Source organism: Sorex fumeus, unplaced genomic scaffold, assembly GCF_029834395.1.
Source record: "Sorex fumeus unplaced genomic scaffold, SorFum_2.1 ptg000013l, whole genome shotgun sequence".
In the NCBI taxonomy this organism is placed as follows: Eukaryota; Metazoa; Chordata; class Mammalia; order Eulipotyphla; family Soricidae; genus Sorex; species Sorex fumeus.
The window spans coordinates 33,428,703-33,453,063 of NW_026606070.1; the positions used below are offsets into that span (position 1 = coordinate 33,428,703).

A 24,361-nucleotide genomic window follows, 5' to 3' on the forward strand; every position below is an offset into this window, starting at 1 on the left:
GGAAAAAACATACTAAGTGGTTGCATTTGATGTTCTCAGTGTTGATGCTGAGCATAGCAACTTCTCAGGTGAGACTTTTTCCTGCTCTAGTAAGTGATGTGACTATTATGTTTTACATGATCTCTCCAAGCATCCCCATCAGGTTTCCTCTTCCATCTGCCTACAAATTCCCCTACCTCGATTTCTTTTTTAAAGGACATATAATTAAGATTGGGGGTACAGTTTAAAAAGTTAGTGTATACTTAGCACATGCAAGGTCCTGCTTTAATTTCTGACACTGCATAACCTCTAGAGCAATGATAGGTATAGCCCTGGTGGACCCTTGTACTACTAGAAAGGTCCTGGCCACTATACCATCCTGCTCCTGAAAAACAAATGATTATGTGGAATACAAACTGGTCCAGTGTCTATGGAAAGCAATATGAAGATATGAATATTGCTCAAAATATTAAAAATTGTACTTCCTTATGATTTAGCAACTGTACCACTAGGTTCAGCCAAAGAATACAAAAACACTAATTCAAAAATAAAAATACACTGCACACCTGTTTTGTGCATTGCATTACTGTTTATAATAGATAGTACATAGAATCAACAGTGACTGGTGAGTGAACAAAAATATTTGGCATATGCACACAATATAATACTACTCAGGTTTTAAAAAAATAGTCTTGCTTTTTGAGATGATATGGATGCAACTGGAATGGATTACACTAAACTTTTAATTCAGAAGAAGTGGACAAGTATTGATAATTCCACTCATAGGTAAGATATAAAGAAACAAAGTATGAAGCTGGAGCGATAGTATAGCAGGTAGGGCTTTTGCCTTGCACACGGATGACCTGGGTTCGATTTCCAGCATCCCATATGGTTCCCCGAGCACTGCTAGAAGTAATTACTGAGTGCAGAGCCAGGAGTAACCCCTGAGCATTGCCGGGTGTGACCCCCCCCCCAAGCAAAAATAAATAAATAAATAAAATTTTAAAAAAGAAATAAGGTAAAGTAATAGGTCTGGAGCGATAGCACAGCGGTAGGGCGTTTGCCTTGCACGCAGCCAACATGGCCGACCCGAGTTTGATTCCTCCGCCCCTCTCGGAGAGCCCAGCAAGCTACCGAGAGTATCTCGCCCGCTCTGCAGAGCCTGGCAAGCTCCCTGTGACGTATTCAATATGCCAAACACAGTAACAAGTAATAGGGAAAGTCAAATCAAAACAAACCATTGAATTCTGATTTTAAGACTGAGGAAGTTGATGAAATGGTGGAGGGTTGATGAAATGGTCGATGAAATGATGAGCGTGGGAGAGGGATCTGGTTACTTTAGTGATGAGCATGATCTATATATTTATGCAAAGCTAAAAAAGTATGAACCTACTCATACTTGTACAGCTAAAAATACTCATAGCTTATTCATACTTATATATTCATACGTGATTTACAATGTTGTTGATAGAGATTTTCAGGCAAACAATGTTCCAGCGCCAACCCCACCACCAGGATTAACTTCTTTCCATCAATGTTCCCAAGGTCCTCCCACTTCCTAATCTGCTTCTTTGATAGGCATATTTTTAAGTTTACTTACTGTAGTTTGGGTCTCTGGCTCACAGTGTTGTTGACTGTTTTGAGGTCTTAAGGTTACCAAGAGAATCATGTCAATCGCTAAGAGCTGCCTTTGTTTCAGCTTAAGCTTTGTTTCACTTGAGGAAGTGGTGAGAATTGCTCATGAGAATCATCCAGAGTAAGGAATCAATGAGATTTATAATTCTCTACTAAAGAAGACTCACATCAAATTAGTTAAAAGTCTGGCAAACTTGGATCCTTTCCAATGATTCATTAAATCCCAGATCTCTATGTAAGTAAGGTATCCTTTGACCAAAAAAAAAAAAAAATCACAAAAACCAACCCCACCTCTCACTCCCAGAAAATAGTCAAATAAAATCAAACAACATTTTAAAATATTTTTTTTAAAACTCAAATTAAATCCTTGGGGGCAGACCAACAGTACAGCAGATAGGGTATTTGTCTTACATACGTGCAACCAACCTGGTTTCAATCCCTATTATTACATATGATTTAGAGCCTCCTGTCCCCACGCCTGGCTGTTCTCACCAGGGACTCTTGGAGGGGGGCGAGTTGAATTTCCCTCCCTGCAGTGAGCAGAGTCCCAGTAGCTGAAGACCTCTGGAACCAGCCACAACCATGCTGAGACCGCTTTCCACACACGTGAAGGTACCGGCAGAGGAACAAAGGCATGGGGGTCCCGGGGCTGAGATCTCCAAGCCTGCTCGGATCAGGGCCGAGCATCCTCCACCCAGATCTTCCATCTTCCAGTAGGTAGGGGTCACACCCACCAACTGGCCCCCTGGTGCCATGTAATCCCATCAATGGCCAAGACCCAAAGACTATAAAACCCAGCTCCCGGAACAAAACAGCACAGTCTTCTGCCCCTGTGCCTGGCTGTCCTCACCGGGGCCCCTTGGAGGGGGGTGGGTTGAGTTTCCCTCCCCGCCTCGAGCAGAGCCCTGGCAGAGCCCCAAAGACCTTCCGAACCAACCACAACCATGCTGAGACCACACTCCACACGCACGAAGGAACACCCCGCTTCCCATGAGGTTTCAGTCACTCTATCATGGCAAAGGAACAAAGGTATGCGGGTCCATTACAATATCCCAAATCTGTTGCTCAATACAGATAGTATACCCAGCCCTGGTTTATTGAAATATTGATTGTTGACAGTTCTTCGAGCATTATAAAGATACAACCCCCTTTGCAGTATTCCTGTACTGATCTGATTGCAGTTCATAGCAAGTGATTATCCCCTGAAGAAATAGAAATAAGATGGCCTCCACCATGCTCTTATTGGAATGACTTCAAAAGACTGTTTTTCACAGGTTCCTATAGACTCTATAGAAACTTAAGGTTTAGTATCCTTATGGCTAAGCTCTCTGCTTTTCCCATCTTTTAGATCATATGTATTGGCAGAGATCTAATTCAGTTCAGCTGACTGCAAGTCAATTCCCTTACCTAGTATATTAACTCTCCGTCCACTATATTTTGAGGGCAATAAAACATAAGTACTTTCCATGTAGTACCACTTGTATGTAAATTTCATGACTTCATCTTTTCTAACAGCTACGTAGTACTCCACTGTGTAGATGTACCAAAGTTTCTTTAACCAGTCATCTGTTCTTGGACACTTAGGCTTCTTCCAGATTCTCGCTATTGTAAAGAGTGCTGCAATGAACAAACAAGTGCAGATGTCACTTCGACTATACGTTTTTGCCTCTCTGGGATATATTCCCAGGAGTGGTATTGCTGGGTCAAATGGGAACTCAATTTCTAATTTTTTTAGAATCGTCCATACTGTTTTCCAAAAGGGCTGAACCAGTCGGCATTCCCACCAATAGTGAAGGAGTGTCCCTTTCTCGCCACATCCGTGCCAGCATTGGTTGCTTTGGTTCTTTTGGATGTGGGCCAGTTTCTGAGGTGTGAGATGGTATCTTATTTTTATTTTGATTTGCATCTCCCTGATGATTAATGATGTAGAGCATTTTCTCATCTGCTTCTTTGCCATTCGTATTTCTTCTTTGAGAAAGTTTCTGTTCATTTCATTGCCCCGTTTTTTATGGGGTTGGACGTTTTCTTCTGGAGTTCAACCAGTATTTTGTATATCCTTGATACCAACCCCTTGTCAGATGTGTATTCGGTGAATATCCTTTCCCATTCTGTAGACTGTCTTTGTATTTTGGTCACTGTTTCTTTTGAGGTGCAGAAGCTTCTTAGTTTAATATAGTCCCATTTATCTATCTCTATTTTCACTTGCTCGGCCAGTGGCGTGATATCTTTGAAGAAACCATTAGCTTCAATGTCATGAAGGGTTTTGCCAACTTTGTCCTCAATGTAACTCATGGTTTCCGGTCTGATGTTGAGGTCTTTAATCCATTTTAATCTTACTTTTGTACATAATGTTAGGCAGAGTTCTGGATGTCTCTTATTTTCTTCTTTCCAAGGTCTGCTTTAGCTACTTGTGGGGGTTTATTGTTCCATATATATAAATTTCAGGACTGTTTGGTCATTTCTTTGGAAAACATCATAGGTGTCTTTATAGGGATCACACTGAATCTATAAAATGCTTTGGGGGAGTACTGCCATTTTCACAACGTAAATTCTCCCAATCCAAGAGCAGGTGATGCATCTCAATTTCCTTGTTTCCTCTTCTATTTCTTGGAATAACATTTTTTAATTTTCTTTATATAGTTCCTTTAGCTTCTTAGTTAAGATAATTATGAGGTACTTGATTTTTTGAGGAACAATTGTGAATGGGATATTTTTTAAAAAAAATCTCTTCTCTTTCATTATCTGAATACAGGAAAACATGGACTTCTGGGTGTTTATTTTTTAGCCTGCCACTCTATAAATCTATTGTTTCTAGAAGTCTTTTGGTAAATTCTTTAGGATTCTCTATGTATGTATCATGTCATCTGCAAGTAATGAGGGCTTTACTTCTTCCTTTCCTATCTGGAAATCTTCATCTTGCCTAATAGCTATGACAAGTACTCCCAGTACTATACTGAATAAAAGTGGGAAAAGTGGGGAACCTTGCCTTGTTCCTGATCTTAGAGGGAGAGCTTTTAGTTTTTCCACCATTGAGGATAATGCTTGCTGTGGGCTTGTGGTATATGGCTTTGACTATATTGAGAAAGTTGCTCCAACTATCATTTTATTGAGAGTTTTTATCATGATCAGATGCTGGATTTTGTCAAATGTTTTTTCTGCATCTATTGGTATGTTCATATGTTTTTTTAAATTTATTTATTTATTGAGTCATTGTGGGAAAAGTTACAAAGCTTTCAGGTTTAAGTCTCAGTCATGCAAATATCAAACACATTCCCTTTACCAATACTTATTTTTCATCACGAAGAACTCCAATAAACACCCCCCCTCCCAATGCCTGTGAGGCAGATGAATTCTAGTTAACACTCTATCTACTTTGATTAGGTTCATTGTTTCGACAAAAGATGCACCATTATTATTTAGAGTTTACACCCCCAAATCAGACATGCTGAAAAGGCATTGTGAAATAATTTGTTTCCTACAGCTGGTCATAAGAATCAAATGATGCGGCTATTGTGGCCGCACGATTTTGGATTTCTGGTATTTTACTTATTAAGCCTGGAAGTATTTCTGCTGAGAGTCAGATAATTATGAGATTGGTTTCTGTGCTCTGGAGCCATGGCTGTGCCAAAGAGCCGCTCGTGGGGGGCAACTTGTGACCTCGGTAGGGCGTGAAGGATGAGCCGGGAACACCCCGCTTCCCATGAGGTTTCAGTCACCCTATCATGACCGGTTCATACCTGGCTTTCCATAAAGCTCCGTGAAGTGGCTGCCATCTTTCTTTCCAGAGGGAAAAAGGTGGAAGAGAGCATCACCCTTTCCCCTCCGGGAAGGCATGGTGGCGTGGATTAATGCATAGTCCATTCACTTTTCTGCTGCAAGCTGCTGGGCTCTGCATCAAGTCCTTGTGCTTCTGGAGCCCTGGCCATGCTGGAGAGCCGCTCGTCGGGGGCAACTCGTGACCTTGGTAGGGTGTGAAGGACGAGCCGGGAACGCCCCCTTTCCCATGAGGTTTCAGTCGCCCCATCACAACTGGCTCATTTGGTATGTTCATATGTTTTTTATCTTTTCTTTTATGGTGTATTATGTTTATTGACTTGTGAGTGTTAAACCATCTTTGCATCCCTGGGATGAATTCTACTTGGTCATGGTCTATGATCTCTTTGATGAACTGCTGGATTTTATTTGCTAGTATTTTGTTGAATATCATTGCATCTATGCTCATTAGGAATAATGGTCTGTAATTTTCTATTTTTTGTTATGTCTCTGTCTGCTTTAGGTATTAGGGTGATATTTGCCTCATAACTGGGAGTGTTTATGTTTCTTCAATTTCCTGGAAGAACTTGAAGAGGGTTGGCAGTAGATCCTCTTTAAACGTTTGAAAGAATTCACTAATGAATTCATCTGGGCCTGGGCTTTCATTTTTGGGAAGACTTTCGATTATCACTTCGATTTCCTTGATGGTAATAGGTCTGTTCAGGTATTTCAAATCTTGGTTCAGCCTTGGAAGGTTAGAGCAGTCCAGAAATTCATCCATTTCTTCAAGGTTCTCTTGTTTCATGACATAAAGATTTTCAAAGTAATTTCTGATAATCTTTGCATTTCTGTGGTTTCTGTTGTGATGTCTGCCTTTTCATTTCTGATTCAGTTTATTGGGGTTCTTTCTTTCTTTGTGAGTTGTGCTAGTGACTGATCAATCTTATTCATTTTTTCAAAGAATAAGCTCTTGGTTTCATTGATCTTTTGAATTGTTTTTTGGGATTCCATCTTGTTAATTTCTTTTCTGAATTTTATTATTTCTTTCCTCCTGCTTGGTTTGGCGTCCTTTTGTTGGTCATTTTCTAAGAATTTAAGATGTGAAGTCATGTTGTTTATGTGGGCCTTTCTTCCTTGCTGATGAATGCTTGCAGAGCTATAAACTTTCCTTTCAACATTGCTTTTGCAGTGTCCCACAGGTTCTGGTAGCATGTGTCCTCATTCTCTGTTTCCAGGAGTCTTTTGATTTCTTATATTTCCTCTCTAACCCACTGATTTTTCAGAAGTGAGCTGTTTAATTTCATTTTCTGTTTCTGTGCATGATTACCTCCTATTTTAATTGCATTATGGTATGAAAATATAGTTGATACCATTTATATCTTCTTGGGTTTTATAGAGGCAATTTTTGTGACTCAGCATGTGTTCTATCTTGGAGAATGTCCCATGTGCATTGGAGAAGAATGTCTGTTTGACTTTTGGGGGATGAAAAGTCCTGTATATATTTACTAGCCTTCTCTCTTCCATTTCTTCCTTCAAAGCCATTATTTCATTGCTGAGTTTTGGTCTCATTGATCTATCAGGAGATGAAAAGGTGGTGTTGAAGTCTCCAACTACTATTATCTTGCTACCAATGTCTCTCTTGAAGTCTATTAGCAATTGTTTTAAGTATTTTGCTGACCTCTTATTGGGTGCTTACATGTTTAGGAATGGAATTCCTTCTGGGTGCACATATACCTTGATTATTAAGAAACGGCCTTCGCTGTCCCTTCTAACCCCTTTCAGCCTGAAATCTATTTACTGGATACTAGTATGGGGCTTCCGGCCTTTGTGCAAGGGTTATTTGCTTGAAAAATATTTTCCAGCCTTTGACATTGAGTCTGTGTTTGCTCTATTCAAATGTGTTTTCTATAGGCAGCAGAATTTTGGATGTAGTTTTTTAATCCATTTTGCCACTATATCTCTTAATTGGTGTGTTCAGTTCATTGACATTGAGAGATTATTGTCACGGATTTTTATGCTATGTTTCTATAGAAATTGATTTTGTTTGTGGGGTTTGTATTGCCTTACAGTAGCCATGTCAGTCCTTCTTTTAAGGTTGGTTTTGATATGAAGTTCCTGAACTGTTGTTTATCCATGAAATTGTATATTATTCCTTCAAATCTTAAAAAGAGTCTAGACAGGTAAAGTGTTTTTGGTGAGGCATTCATTTCATAAAGTTTTTAAATCTATATTCCCCCATTGACCTCAGGCCTGGAGAGTTTCATATGATAGGTATGAAACTGTAAATCTAAGGGATGATCCTTTGTATGTAATTTCCTTCTTTGATCTTGCTGCTTTCAATTTTATATCTATATCTATGATATTTGATGTCCTGATAAGGATATGTCTTGCGGTCTTTTTCTTGGCATCTATTTTAGCCGGTACCCTTCAGGCTTCTTGGGTCTGGATGCCTGCATTTTCTAGCTCTGGAAACTTTTTAGTGATGATTTCTTTAACTATTACTCTCCTCACTGGGGCTGCCTCCCTGTCCCTCTGGGACTCCGATGATTCTTATGCTGTTCCTCTTGAATTCATCCCATATGTCTTTTACCTGGCCTTGAGCTATTTTGAAGTCTTTTTCCATTTTCTGTTGTTGCCTGTATGCTTCTAAAGAGCATATTCACGCTCACTGATTCTGTCTTTGAATGTTGTTGTTCTACAGTTGAGGGCACCCATTGAGTTTTTCATTTCATCTATGGAGTTTTTTTAATTGATAATACTCCTATTTGTAGTTTTATTATTTATGGTCTTATTTCCTCCTGTATTTTATTGGCTGTCTATTCCACTCTTGCTCTCATATCTTCCTGTATTTTATTGGATGACTGTTCCACTGTCTCTTTCAGCTTATTGAACATCCTCACCATTCATCTCTAAATTCTTTGTCATAGAGATTTTGTATGTGGATATTATATGCTGGGGCTTCAGGACTCCTATCTCCACCACTCCCAACCTCACCCCTTATTGGGTTATGTACTATCTTCCCATAGTGACTGTGAAAGTCTAGGGGTGGTGATCTCTCATTTCCTCTTCTAGGATATTTCTTTCCTTTTTGGTGTTCCTTTGTAACTATGTGAGCTACCTTGGAGATGAATCTTTTGGGTTATAGTCTGGGAGTATAACTGGTGACCTGGAAAAGCCACAGCCTGGAAAAGACACATCCTTCACATTTCTAACCTGTGGGTGGGGTTTAGCAGAGTACCATGGGTTTGAATCCTGTTCAATTGCCTCCTAGAGGTTCACCCAGGATCTGCAGGGCTGCTTCTATCCCAAGCCGCTCCCAGCTCTTTTTTCCATTTTTATGTTTTCATCCTTTTAGGGAACCCCATTTGTCAGTAGAAGAGGTAAAGGAAAATGAAGGGAGCAAAATTCAGAGCATAACAGTTTTAAACAGTTACTATCAACCTTGATGCATATTAAGGCGCCCAAAGACCTCTGTAGAATGTATACAAGGGCTCACCTTCCACAAAAGTTTGTTATTAGTTTGTTATTGGAGCATGCTTTATGGTACACACATACACAGACACACACACACACACACACACACACACACACACTTGGTTTTTCTGGGTCCACAGTGGCAATGTGCAGAGGTTACTCCTGGCTCTGCACTCAGGGGTCACTGCTGATGGTGCTCAAGCAGCCATAAGTGACACTGGTAATCAAACCTGGGTTGCCCACTTGTAAGGCAAGTACCTTAACCGGTGTACTATATGTATAGCCCTGGTTTCAAAAAATTTTAAAAACTTCCTTTCGAAAATATTTGTTTCAAAAATATTCTTAAAGATAATGATAGGACAATTTATTTTTGGTTTTGAAGTCACACTTGGAAGAGTTCAGGGCTACTCCTGGCTTTGTGCTCAGAGGTCACTTCTGGTGGTGTTCAGGGAACCATATGTAGTGCTAGGGATCAAACTTGGGTTGGCTATGTGCAAGACAATCATTCTACCTGCTGTTCTATCACTCTGCCTCCCCAAATAAAGCAATTTAAATATGGAAGTTGACTCCTAATGAAAACTAAATTAATATACTCTCTCATGAATACTCAGTGGATGTGGTTCACAGAACAATGAAGTCAACAACTTTGAAAGAAATATGGGCATTTGCTTATTCATGCATGTATGCTCATCCATTACAATTATGAGTAATGAGGAGACTTTGAAAACACAGTACCAGAGTAGTCATGCCCAGTAAACTAAAATGAATTGGGGGAATATTATCTAATTTAGAAGAGAAAGGATTTCTAATGCTTAGTTTTAATCATAACACTGAACAGTTTTGTTGCCAAAAGTCAGAAAAATAAATGCCTGTTTAGGACTGAACCAAGATAGATTCAGTAGAGATAAGGACCAAGAAAACCCCTTTGTTCATCTATGTCTGATCCTGTTCTTCTTATCTTACCTTCTTACCTAAAAACTAATGAACAAACTTAGTTTTGAAGCGAGTGAAAGTTTTTTCTCTTTTACTTTAAATATGGAAGCTGACTTCCATATTAATTTAGCTTTAATCAGAAGTCAACATAAACCCAGTGATGTTCAGGGTTTACTTACTCCTTGCTCTGCACTCAGGAATTACTTCAGAAATGCTCAGGAGACCATATGGAATGTCAGGGATCTACTCCAGGCCAGGTACATGCAAGGCAAGTGTCTTACCCACTGTACTATCTCTTCAGCTCTTAGAAAAGAGTTTTATGAGGTCAATATGGAGAGGTTTTCTTAAGATATCAACATTTCTGTACTATACTTTGAAATTTCAAGTCTGGCTACTCAAGTTAAGAATTCTTTTGCAACTGGTTTTGTGATGAGACAAATTATTAGCTTATTGCTTTGCCTTGTCTGTAAGATGGGGTAGCATAGTAAATATCAATGAATGTTGACTATCATCATGTTATATAATCATTATTAAGTATGGATGACAAGTGAATCAAAACCATCAGTTTAGAAGGGTATCCAGTTATAGAGATGAAAATAAATATAAAATGTATTTTAAAATTCTATAAAATGAATCTTAAAACAAGTGGCTTATACATAAAACATTAAGATATAGCAATAACTTTTATTTTGACTTCCTGTTAGAAGGTTAGTAGCAAAATGGTCATCTATAAGTGTGCAAAGGAGAGAATATTAAAGAAATCAAATCTAAGTCAGAGACTTTCTCATCAGTCTATATAGTCATTTATCCATCCATGGAAAATAAACAGTTTATAGGGTAGAAGTGAATAGCTATAATATTCAAGTTTATAGCCAAGTTGACTGAAAAACTAATTTTCATAAGAGGAACTTCATTTCCCCAGTGGCTTTTATTTTATAACTTTAAAAGATAAGACACTTTTCAGAAAGAGAGCTTTTCACAGTTTCAAAGAAGCAGCCTGGAACAAGGAATAAATTAATTCAGAAAATATTCCCTTCTTCCATACACCCACCCCTCTGCTCATCAAAAAAGCTACAGGCACTAAAATTCATTAACATTTCTATGAACATAAATGTGAAATATTCATTTTCATTAAGTAGTCTACTGAATATGACAAAATAAAATTTATCCAAGGAGATATCCAATGTTGCTAATTTCCTTGACAATGGGGACATAAAGCAAGGGAAGCCATGAATCATTCATGAAGTTCAATTTACTTTTGTTATTTTTGGGTGTTTTGCATCCATGAATAGAAAGTGTGCAGTATGTTGTAGATGTTATTTTAAAATTATTTCAGATCAGAATTAACAATTTGGCAGGCAGCAATAAATTAAGAATGGTTCAAAGGCTTCACTTGCGATTGTCCCATATTTCATATTTTTCTTGTGAATATTCATATGTTCATGTATTCATAATTTTTTTGTCTTCCAATTTCCTTTATAGATCTGGATCACTTTAGAACTAGTATTTTAGGCAAGCACATTAAAGTAATTTACTGGTGACGTAACTAAATTGTATAAGTTCTCTGAGTTTAAGATTTTTAGACTGAAAGTGGTTTTTAAGGTTATATACATAGCTAGACTCTCCATGTGGACTATATTCTACATTAATATTGGCGGGTGGTCATTGGTAGGAGGGAAAGTCTTTGATAAACAGGACTTAACCCATGAATGGGCAGCTCTGTTCATTGTAAAATATTTCTCATTCATTTTCTTTCATTTAGATCTGCTTACCTTCCTGTCCAGTTGCTGCTGTATGACCAGTACTTACTCAGCCCCAAACCTACATATGTTCACCAGTTAAAAAAACTGACTAAACTTAATGACTTCAAATCTAACATTCTGTTTATGATGTTTAATTTTATGTATCAATTTGACTGGGTCACAACATGATCAGATATTTGACCAGATTTTATTCCACATACTCCTAAATGTGTTTCCAGGTGAGGAATTTTATTTATTTATTTATTTATCTATTTAGTTTTGGGTTTGGAGGCCATACCTGGAGATACTCAGGGACCACCCTTGGTAGTATTCAGGACAAAGTGATACCTGGAATTGAACTAGGGTTGGCCACATCAAAGAAGCTACTTAATCCTTTCACTCTCTTCAGGTGCCAATCATTTAATTCAGAAGCTTGAGTGAAATAGGTTAACCTTATGAACATGGACAAGCATCTCCAATTAGCTGAAGGCATAAGTTGAAAACAAACAAATACAGAAACATTTACTAGAGTAAGATTTTTTTTCCATTTCTCTGAAATGCTACATGCTGTTTTTCCCCCATAAAATAAACACTATAAATATTTAATACATATATTAAGACATGAGCTCTCCCAGGCTTTAGTAATCAACATTATCACTCCATAAACCTTGAGACTTAGTGGCCCCTATAATTTTGCCAGCCTTCTAGTCCTTAGAAGGAATCCTCTTTTCATATGTGCTATTGATTTTGTTTCTCTGGTGAATTTTGATAAATACACTGGCAGATACCAAAATAAGTTCTCTTTTATATCCTAGTTACTTATATTATGCTTTGCAACCCAATAAGGATCATATAAGTATATGAAGGAAGTGACAAATTTGGCAACTGTAAAAGGTTTTTGAATACGCAATGACAAAAAATTAATTCAAAATCAACTTTGTAATGAGTCTGGTATTTCTGGAAGTGCCTTCCAGATTGCATTTCTCAGGTGAAAAGGGGTTGTGAGTGTTAGTAGTTTATAAACGCTTTTTTGTTGTTGTTGTTGTTGGGTTACACCCAGCAATATACAGGGGTCACTCCTGGCTCTGCACTCAGGAATTACTCCTGGCGGTTTTGGGGAACCATAGGGGATGCTGGGGATTGAACCTGGCTTGGCTGTGTGCAAGGCAAACGCCCTACGAGCTGTGCTATAGCTCCAGCCCCAAGCTCTGTTTTTTTTTTAATGAAAGTATTTACAACATTGAGAAGTGGTTATTATGTTTATATAAATTATTCTTGGACATTTGGTTTTATCGCTCCAGCGATAGCACAGCGGGTAGGGCGTTCGCCTTACAAGCGGCCAACATGGCCGACGAGTTCGATTCCTCCGCCCCTCTCAGAGAGCCCGGCAAGCTACCGAGAGTATTCGATATGCCAGACACAGTAACAACAAAGTCTCCAATGGAGACGTTACTGGGCCCGCTCGAGCAAATCGACGATCAACGGGACGGCCTTTACCTTTTGGTTTTATATTTCTCTATCAAATTATATGGCAAAGAAACTGATCTCCAATACGGTTAACCACGGACAAATTTTGTAGAACTACTGATGTCTCATGTCTGAATCCTATACTTATTTAGATTTTATTTGAAATTATTAATGTAGTCTATTATAAAATAAAACACACTATTGTAATTCTGTGACATTCACATTTTTCTCCAGACAATTTTCTATAGTTAAGTGAGAATGTTTTATTAACTAAACATATACAAGTAGTTTTCTTATTACTTGCTCATTTTTTTATGTGTGTGGACAAAAAAACAATTTTATTTGGAAGTAGTCAAACATTGTTACAATTGACATTGTGTCCAAGTTGTACTACCAAGATATTTATGTCAACACAATACAATAACAACATTCTTAGGTTAATAGGTAGATTGAATCGATGGTGTACTAACTTGAATACATTAAGCCAATGCCTAGTTTTTAGTTTCCAAATCTTAAAAAGAATTATAGTTTAGATAACATGGTTTTCTAATGTTAACTTTCATGGTTCCAATGTACAAAGTTAGTGGTTCAAACCCTTTTTTAAACAAGAAGAAAATATAAAATAATCAGGTATCACCTAAATGCTATTTTTGATAAATTGGCTATGGTTAGGGTGGTGGATGGTTGAGTTAATGACTCAAGAGAAGTAAAAAATAATTCATGGGGCCTAGCAATTGCACAACAGACGAGAATATATGCCAGACATCTGCAAAGTCCTGACTTTGAACCTGGCCCATAGTAGCTCCCCCCAAGCACCTCCAGGGATAAACCAGGTGATCCCTATATTGCTATACCTGAATAGGACCATACTGCTGGACTTGTGAAAATCTCTGCCTGTAAATATCCCCAGGATCTCTGAGCATTCCTTGAAAGCACACTTCCTCCATTTAAAAAAAAAAAAAGCAAAACAATCCATAGTGATTTACTACAGGTACCAGCCTATCAAAAATCCTGAAGTAATTAAAATGCTAGATTTTACTTTCTAGTTCATGATTTATGTTTTTATTCTTCACTAATAAAAATATTATCCAGTATTCTAATTACAAAAGTAGACTAAAGGTGGATCAAATATATTGAAAATAGAGCAGAATCCATAAAATACAGCATCCGAACTTTCCAGAAAATTGATGGCAGGAAAGTTTCAACAAGATGAGCACAGTGGATGTTGGAGCGATAGCACAGCAGATAGTGTGTTTGCTTTGCACGCGGCCAACTCGGGTTCGATTCCCAGCATCCCATACGGTTCCCTGAGCACTGCCAGGAGTAATTTCCTGTGCAGAGACCCAGGAGTAAAACCTATGCATCATCGCAGGGTGTGACCCAAAAAGAAAAAAAAAAAGATGACCACAGTGGCAAAGGCAACAATAAACAAATGGGAATACATCAAACTTAAAAATATCTGCGGAGCTGGAGTGATAGTACCGTGGTAGGGCATTTGTCTTGCATGCTGACGATCCGGGTTCGATTCCCACTATCACATATGGTCCCCTGAGCACTGCCAGGAGTAATTTCTGAGTGCATGAGTTAGGAGTAACCCCTGTGCATCACTGAGTATGATCCAAAAAGAAAAAAAAAATCTACACAGCCAAAGAAATTAAAGCTGTGATTAAAAGAAATTATTGAACGAGGGAAAATATTTGCACACAATGCATTAGATAAAGGATTGACATTACAGATCTGTAAAGCACTCATAAAACTTAACAACAAAAATTTCAATGACTGCATCCACAAATTGGGAAAGGAAATGAACACTTTCCCAAAGAAGACATATATTTCAGATGTCCAACAGGCATATGAAAGAGTGCTTGTCATCAATCATGATTAGGAAAATGAAAATCAAAACAATTAAATATGATATCATACCTGTTATAACGGGGCATATGAAAAACTAAAACAGCCTGTGTTGGCAGGGATGTGGTGGGAAAGGAACTCTCTTCCAATGTTTGTGGAAATGTCATCTAGTTCTATGGAAAGCAATATGGAAATATCTATCCAAAATATAGGAATAGAACCTCTATGTGACTCAGTGACATCACTTCTTGGCATCTATCCATAAAACTCAGAAACATTGATTCAAACATATATTTGCACACCTATGTTTATTCCCACATTTAGTGCAATATCCAAGGCAACTGCCCAAATATGAATGCATGGATCAAGAAGTTGTGCTATATAAACACAATGTAATAATACTATCAGCTCTAAGGAAAAAAAGCACAAAATTTGCAACAATGTAAATGGAACTTGAGGATATCATTCGGATTGCAAAATGTCAGAGAGAAATGGATAGCTGGATCTTACTCATGCGTGGGACTTAAAGATACACAGCAAGGTAGCAATAAAAGGCCAATGGTAACACAATGGGAAAATTTATTCATACGATCAAATTTGGGGGGATGGAATAAAAGGGAAAGGTATCCTTTGGGAAGAGAGGTGGTACACTGTTGATGATGCAGTGTTGGAATTATATGCATTAGAAATCATTAGCAGTGTTTTAAAATAGAATCTCAATCAATTAAAAATGATCAGTCTTTAATAAAGGACAGTTCATAGTTCATTTCTATGGTTTGGATGTGGCACTCATGGATATTTAAAACCAAATCCACCACAGTACCTTCATTTATTAACAACTTTCAACCAAGCAATTCATGTGAGTTTTTAAATCAGAATTTTACTTAAGTAGTATGCTAATAATTTTTTTTGCTCAGTTCCAGGATATAGTGGTAGTAGAACAACATCTATGTCTAAGTCTACATCTATATGTACAAAGCTATTTTGTCTGTTTCTGTATATATTCAGTAAAATTAGAAAATTAATACAATTCCTTAATTAGATGATAAATAAATTCACTTATTCTTAAATAAAGGTAAAGGTAAAGGCCCTCCCGTTGATCGTCGATTTGCTAGAGCGGGCCCAGTAACGTCTCCATTGGAGACTTTGTTGTTGCTGTGTCTGGCATATCGAATACTCTCGGTAGCTTGCCGGGCTCTCCGAGAGGGGCGGAGGAATCTTAAATAAAAAAATAAGTCACTGGAATTTTTATATTTTCCTTGACTATTCTGATGCTTATATCTGGAATAAGTTTTAGATTATCTAAATTATATCTCTCTGATAGTACTAAGTGGTATTGTAATGCTTCAAATATGCTACTGCATCTCTCAGTACTCACAATGAATTGACTCAAATGATTTCACTTTGGTGAATAAAAAACAAAAATAAATAAAATCACAGTGACCAAAATATTTCAATAATTGAGGAAGTTTTAGACTTACTGAGAAAAGTTGCAGTAGTCACTCACAAATAATGTTGTCTTTAAAAGCTAAATGAGAAATCCACTACAAATCATATAAAACCTCACTAGCTAGACCTGGCTCACTAGGAAAACATATATATGTTTATATAAATGTATTATGAATGTATATATGTAATGTAGGTGATTGCTATACATGAACTTGGAGGAGGATTCACCCATGAGGATCAATCATGGAAAAGATTGATGGCATGGCATGTGCCAGCTGTCATGATTATTAGTAGTATTGGTAGACCTCACCTACAGACAGGGAAAAGACTGTGGATATGAACATATTAATATCATTGAACTTCCGGGTGGGGGTAAAAGATTGCACTGCCAGTAGAAAGTTAGCTCTTGGACAAAAAAAAAATCAGCTCTAAACCAAGGCAACAGATCAATGGTTTTGAAGTATATGCATGCATTAGGTCCTGCATTCAATTCCTGACAGCATAAACCCTTAACACCACTGGATCTAGCCCTGACATTACCCAAGAACTTCTGTGATGACCCATTACAGACACGGCACTAATAGGCAAAAGCAGTACTGCATCGTTGTGTAAAGCAATGAACCATTAGGTGTGTATCAGGTCAACAGCTGCGATTGGTTTCTAGAGACAGCAAGCATTACTCAAGAATACTGTCTGCCTTGCACGCAGCCCACATGGCCGACCCGAGTTCGATTCCTCTGCCCCTCTTGGAGAGCCCGGCAAGCTACCGAGAGTATTCGATATGCCAGACACAGTAACAACAAAGTCTCCAATGGAGACGTTACTGGGCCCGCTCGAGCAAATCGATGATCAACGGGAGGGCCTCTCCCCTCAAACAGAACAAAAACAAAAACCTGAACCCTAGATTTTAAGTTTGCAACAACTGGACTGTTTGATTCCCTCCACCATTTTCTTCAGAGAAATGAACAGTTCAGAGTTCAGGCGATAATTCAGAGGCAGAGAACTATAACATAATCTTTTGGCATGGAAAGGGATTGCAAATGGCCACAGGGGTGAGGGGGAAGTAAGGAGCTCTCATCAGTTCTCTTCACCTCCTATTTCTGCCTCACTACCAGCTCTGTGATAAAGAGGATCTTTCAACTTATGTCCATTTCTTTTCTCACCAAAGCCATGCAAACAAGGGAGAATTCTAACTATACTGTTTTAGAATTGTTTGCTAAGTATGAGGAGCACGAAGAATAATATAAATCTAACATGGAAAACATAAAAAGAAGAATAAATCTATACGGCATCAGAAATTGAAGGTAAATGACAGAAATTGCTCCAGCGTAAGAGAAAAAAATGAGATTTAGTATAAATGAAGAGAATCTATGAGAAAGATCAGAGTACATTTGAAGGGTAAACGTCAAGACAATTGGAATTCAGAAGGTGAAATGAAAAAGAAGCAGAGGCCATGTTCAAATTAATAATTTCTGGGAACTTCAAAATTTGAAAAAGAATCCACCATTGAGTTACAGGAAACTGAAAGAACAATCCATTTTCTGGATAAAAATAAAAAATGATCAACAATGAAACAACATTATTTAATTTTCATGTCGCTGAAAAAATATTGATGACATCTGGGGACAAAAATACCTTACTTAGACTGTCATCAGACTTCTCATCAGAAGCCCTAAAGACTAGGAAACAATACAGTAATAAATCCACATTAAAAAATTCCAGTTAATATTCTATCATATTATTAATCATGATAATAGAAAAATAAATGATTTTTCAGACAAAAGCTAAGGGAGTTTATATTCATCAGATCTGACATACAAGAAATATTAAAAGGGGTTCTTCTACGTGAATAGAAGAAACAGAATAACATAAAGTCTTGCAAAAGGGGATAAATAGTATCACAGAAGCAATAACATAAACAACAACGATGCAATGGCAACTAAACATCGGTAACAACTAAGAGAGAAAGAAAAGAACCAAATCTGAATAACTAAATGATGATGAGTTTTGGCATCAAAGACTATTTTAGACATTGCTCATTTAATCTGGAACAAGGACACTTAGAAGAAAAATAAAGCAATTGAGAAGATTTCCAGGAAAACTACCCAAATTAAAAGTTAAAAAAAAAATAGAAAAATAAAGCACCCAGAAAAGAAGTTAAAAAAGTTTCAAGCCCTTTATCTCCACTACTATCTGAAATGTGAATAGTATGAAATCATGAATAAAAAGAAAAGGGACCAGAGAGATAGTACTGCCTTGCTTGCGGCTCACCTGGTATAAAAGCCCCTGGCACCACTCTGAGTTTTGTCAGAAGTGATCCCTGGGCTCATGCCAGAGGTTAAGTCCTGAGCATTGCCTGGTGTGTACCAAAACAAATCAAAAAGTACAGAGAGGCTGAATGGGTTAAAAACAGGATCCAGCTATGCACATGAGAGTCTTATATTAGAAGAAAAGACAAAAATAAGTTTAGAGTTTAAGAGTTGAGCAAGGTGTTCAAAGTCAATAATGCAGAGAAAAGGACAGAAATTGTTATTCTCATATACAAAAAATGCACAGAAAAATTGATATTATGTAATGTGTAAAGCATCTCAAGAAAAATAATCTTCAGTTTCTATACATCAAATATGGGGGTACCAAAATATATTAATTAAGCTAATAGGCTTCAGATCATACATCAATGCAGTAGTAGATTTCAACACACCACTTATAACAATGGACAGATCATTCGAACAAACAAAACCCCAAACAAAGAATGGCATTATATGAAATAACTGATGAGATATTAATAGATATTTATGAAAATTTCCAACTCAAAAATAATGAGAACATATTACTATATACAGAAAAGTATAAGACATTGTTAAATGAAATAGAAAAAGAAATATGGGAAGTTTCAGTGATCATGGATGAGAAAAATAAACATTAGAAACATATTAATATAATTAGATGTAACCTGAAGATTTAGCATAGTACTCAGTAAAATAACAATAGCATTTTCCCAAGGAAATAGAACAAATAATTCTAATATTTATATAAAACTACATAAGATTGTGACTAGCCAAAGCATTGCTAAGAGAATAAAAATAAAGGTCTCATGTTCCCTGATTTCAAACTAACAATGCAACAGTAGTTGGAAGAGTTTGGTATTTAAACTAAAGCAGGCACATGGAATAGAGAGCCCAGAAATAAATCCACATAACTATTGGTTTCTAATATATGACAAATGGCCCAGACCGTACAATAAAGAAAGCAAACCCTATTCAAAAAATGATGCTGGAAAAATTAAACAATCATATGTAAAAAAGCTAGACTGTCATTCAGCTACTACATATGCATAAAATTAGCTCAAATGGATTAAAGACTAAAATTTTATATTTTAAAAAAACACATTGAACTTCATATCCAGGTCATAAATATTGTAGAAGAAAACATATGTGGTAAAATCCAGGACCTTAACACCAGGCATCAATTTGGAAACTCAACTCCATGACAAAGGAAATAAAAGAATAAATAGATGGCAATATATAAGATTAAAAATCTTTTAAGCAATTGATGATTCTTCCACAAAAAGCAACCTAGAAATTGAAAGACTCTATCTGCATATTATAAATCCAACAAGGATTTGATATATAATATATCTAAAGAACTCACACAACTCAACAACAAAAAGGAAGCTACTCTGAAAACTGAGCAAAAGATATAAATAGAAATTTCTCTAAAAAAATCATATGGATGATTCGCCAACACTTAAAAATGCTCATTATCATTTATTATTAAAAATACAAATCCAAACCACAAAAAAGGATATCAGTTCATACTAGGGAGCACAATCTATATAAAAATGACTACAAATAAAAGTAAAGTAAAGTAAAGGCCCTCCCGTTGATCGTCGATTTGCTCGAGCGGGCCCAGTAACGTCTCCATTGGAGACTTTGTTGTTACTGTGTCTGGCATATCAAATACTCTCGGTAGCTTGCCGGGCTCTCCGAGAGGGGCGGAGGATTCGAACTCGGGTCGGCCATGTTGGCTGCGTGCAAGGTAGACGCCCTACCCGCTGTGCTATCGCTCCAGCCCACAAATAAGTGTTGGTAAAAATGTGGAAAACGCAAGGAGCTCTGGTATAGTGTTGTTGGAATGTAAATTGGTATCTTTTTGTGGAAACCAGTGTGAAGATTCTTTAAGATATAAAATGAAAGAAACATATAATCCAATAATACCACTAAGCATTTACCCTAAGAATACAAAAAATAATTTAAAAATACATCTGCATCCCCGTATTTATAGTAGCATTATCCACATTAGCCAATACCTGGAATTAACCTAAAAATACCCATCTATAATGACTGAAAAAAGAAGATATGGCACTCAGTGGAATATTATTCTCCATTGGGAAAGATGCAATTGTGCCATCTGAAACAAAATGGATGCAACTTGAAGTGATAATGCTATGTAACGAAAAGAAAGTGAAAAGCAATTTATGGTTTTAGTTATATGTGGTTGTAAATGAACAAAAAATGACTGACAAAATTCAACATAATAGCTTGACACAGTAGAAATTACGATAGCTACTGGAGGAAAAATGGGAGTAGTGAAAAGAATGGAACTTTGGTGATAGTTATGATAAATCTTATACATTTACAGAAGTATGAAACTATAGCCCTGAAATTCTATGATATTGTAAACCATTAATAAATCAACTTTAAAATGAAAGCAATATAACCCACAGGGCAACACAAAATATGCCATAGACCTGAAAAGAATCCTTAGCTTAAAGGAAAAACCTTATGAATACTTTTATAGTCATGGTCTTCTCATGAAAAAGACATGCAGACAAATACACATGAGACTCTAGCAGAGAGTTTGCTAAAAGAAAACAATATACAATGTTTCAAGTGGATAAAACATACACTAAAACAAATCTCAAAAGTCTTTTTATGTTTAAGTGTTTTCTTATATCAGAAGGCTTTATGAGAAACTCTACTTAGAAAAGGTGAAACATAATTTCATAAATTGCCGAAGTGGACTTTTCCTGAGGATGTTTCAAAATGACAACAGCTTTGAAACACTAAGATAAGGGAAAATGTCAGTAGACTGACAAACTCTTTAAAAGCTGTTGAGGTAATGTAGTTAAAATTTTCCTAATATCCACACTCACTGCAAGGTTGGACTTAGTTGGGTCATACAAACATCTTATTCCCCTAAGTAACTCACAACTTTCAATTTCCAAGGTACAGTTTTGTTCATCCAGAGGGTATCTCCGTAGATCCATCATGCATGCAGCTGTAGTTGTGATCCTGTTATGTGAGGGAGATAAAAGATAGTATCATAAGAACGTGGACTTTTCACTTCCAGGCTTCCAATTCTGAATTACGTTTACCATTTGGCATAAAAATCTGTGATTAAACATTTAGAAGAAAACTAGAGATTGGTTTATTATTTGCTGCCCACTAGTGGTGTGAGTTTGTACTGGTTAATTCACCTCCAAGAGACCATCAATCACATATCACATGTACCACGTGGGATACTGATGAGGATTAAGAGATGTTGGAATAGTGTATGCCCAAAACTCAAGTCAGTAAATAACTACTTAAACTTGGTAAATAACTAACTTAATTAAAACTTAATTAAAATGTATGATGGGAAGAAATCTCTTAGTTTAGTCTCTATACTTGGTAAGTATCCCTCCATATGATGCTTATTATAATAGTTTCTATTATGCCATGATTCTTCTTATATTTACTAACATCCTAGCATTGTCTCTGCCAATATCTAAAGCAAGTTCAGACTTATGGCTAGAAGGACATCTGCATACAAAAATCTACTTTTCTCTCTCACCTAGTTACAAAACACACCCATAAACTGCCCCCTGCGCCACTTAATCTCATCAATGGCCAAGATCCAGAGACTATAAAAGAAAGCTCCAGGAAGAGAGAAACGCAGAACCCCCTGCTCCCGCTCCAGGCTTTCTTCAGCGGACTCCTCAGAGGGGGACGGGTTGAGTTTCCCTCCTGTGCAAGCAGAACCCTGGCAGCCGAAAATCTCCAGAACCCAGCTACAGCCATGCTTAGGGCCACTCTCCACATGCTCTGACAAGTCTCATGCATGAAGGAACTGGTAGAAGAACCCAGATATGTGGAACCCCTGGCTGAGATCTCCAAGCCTGCCCTCATAGGGACTGGGCCTCCTTCCACCAGATCCCCCATTTTCTGATAGCTTGGCAATCACATTCACAAACTGCTCCTGGCACCAAGTAATCTCATCAATGGCCAAGATCCAGAGAATATAAAACAAAGCTCCCATAAGAGAGTGGCACAGCATTTCCTGGAGCATGTGACCGCATTTGCAGCTGCATGACCTTTTATAGTCTAGCCCACTGATGTACCTAAAGTAGCACACATGTGTTTGGGTTTAACATACTTGCTTGTATTCTCTGTCCCTCTAGAAGGGTCCGGCAAGCTACTGAGAGTATCCCGCCATCACAGAACAGCCTGGCAAGCTACCCATGGCGTATTTGATATGACCAAAACAGTAACAATAATGGGCCTCATTCTTCTGACCCTGAAAGAGCCTTTAATACAGCAGCGTTGGGAAAGATGAGTAAGGAGAGGCTGATAAAAATCTCAGGGCTGGGATAAGTGAGACGTTACTGGCGCCCATTCGAGTAAATCGATGAACAATGGGATGATAGTGATACAGTGATACAAAACACAACAAAATAACAGCAATGAAAACTATATTATGTAAATTTTCATGTTTCATATTTCCCACCATCGGTGAAATTTTCACTTTGATTCATTGTTGAGGCCCTGGTTGACCTAGAATTCACTAGGTGACATATAAAAGTAAAGATATACGGTTCTAAATAATTATATTCTGATATATATAAAGATATATCAGTGTTCACACCTATCAGTGTTTATACCATATTTACTAGTTTATTTGAATTTTAGTGCTTATGCAAATCTTAAAATCCAGACCTTAGCTATTCTATGAAGATTTTTATTGTTATTCATTTTCTCTTGACAGGCTGATTTCCCAAACCATGAGGTCTAAATATAACTTAATTTATATGTCTAATCTACTTTATGAACATTTGAAAAAAATTTGGAATTGGAAAATGTAGTTATTTAAGAAGTTAGTGGTCCTCCCTCATTTATCAATGCATAATTATATTGAAATAATTAAAATTGAATTTTATTGTTTCCTTTCTACCTTTATCTGCAGGAGGTACAACATTTAAAATTTCTCATAACTGCTCTGTGAAAATTTTTTAAGTACAGTCATATTATTTTGGGTGAGTGGGTAGATAATTCTTAGCTGTGAACCACAAACCTATATGAAGCCTGCTTGCTTTTACCGACAAAGTAGTGAAGATCTTGTTCTTAAAAATCCATAATATACTGTTTAAGAAAGTTAGTCGTGTGCTGTTTTATGGACAAATCATAATCTATTTTCCTAATCACCCATAATGGGTATTTACAGTGTTTCCTGTTCCTTACTTTTATAAATAAAGATACTCTAAAATCTTATAACTGCAACAAACACTTCAAAAATGAGGACATATAGAGGGTCAACAGGGACATAAAAAAATGTTCATTATCACTGATAATCAGGGAAATACCTCAGACTAGTGAGAATAGGCAAGAGAACATAAATATCCAAAAAACTAATATTTATATATCAAAGATATAAAACATAAAGCCAAAACATCCAAAAGGACAGAGAGAACACATGCTGGAGGAGATTCAGTGAACAAGAAACCTTACTCTTTGTTGGTGGAATGCAAACTGCTTCAGTTTCTAGATGACAATAATTTCAAAAAGCAAAAAATGTAATATATGTAATCTAGAAATTTGTATATCTATTTAAAGAACATAAAACACTGGGTGAGCATATATTTTCATACCTATGTTTACTGCAGTGTGATTTACAATGAAGATCAAAAAACAAAAAACAAGTCTTGTCCATCAAAAGAAGTAGATATAGAAGATGTTGTATATATGTGTGTATATATATATGCAAAACAATATATGCACATAACATGCATATGTATTGTCTTTTTTGGGCCACATCTTGCA

General features: G+C 37.0%; 1 protein-coding gene across 2 annotated transcripts in view; it reads right to left on the reverse strand.

Annotated features, from left to right (window-relative positions):
* GABRB1 (gamma-aminobutyric acid type A receptor subunit beta1) overlaps positions 1–24,361 on the reverse strand; it is a 409,024-nt gene that overhangs the window by 89,916 nt on the left and 294,747 nt on the right. For both annotated transcript variants that reach the window (XM_056111285.1, XM_056111284.1), the window contains one exon: positions 21,495–21,577. In XM_056111285.1, coding sequence (XP_055967260.1) covers positions 21,495–21,577 — 83 coding nt within the window. The remainder of the gene's footprint in view (positions 1–21,494; positions 21,578–24,361) is intronic.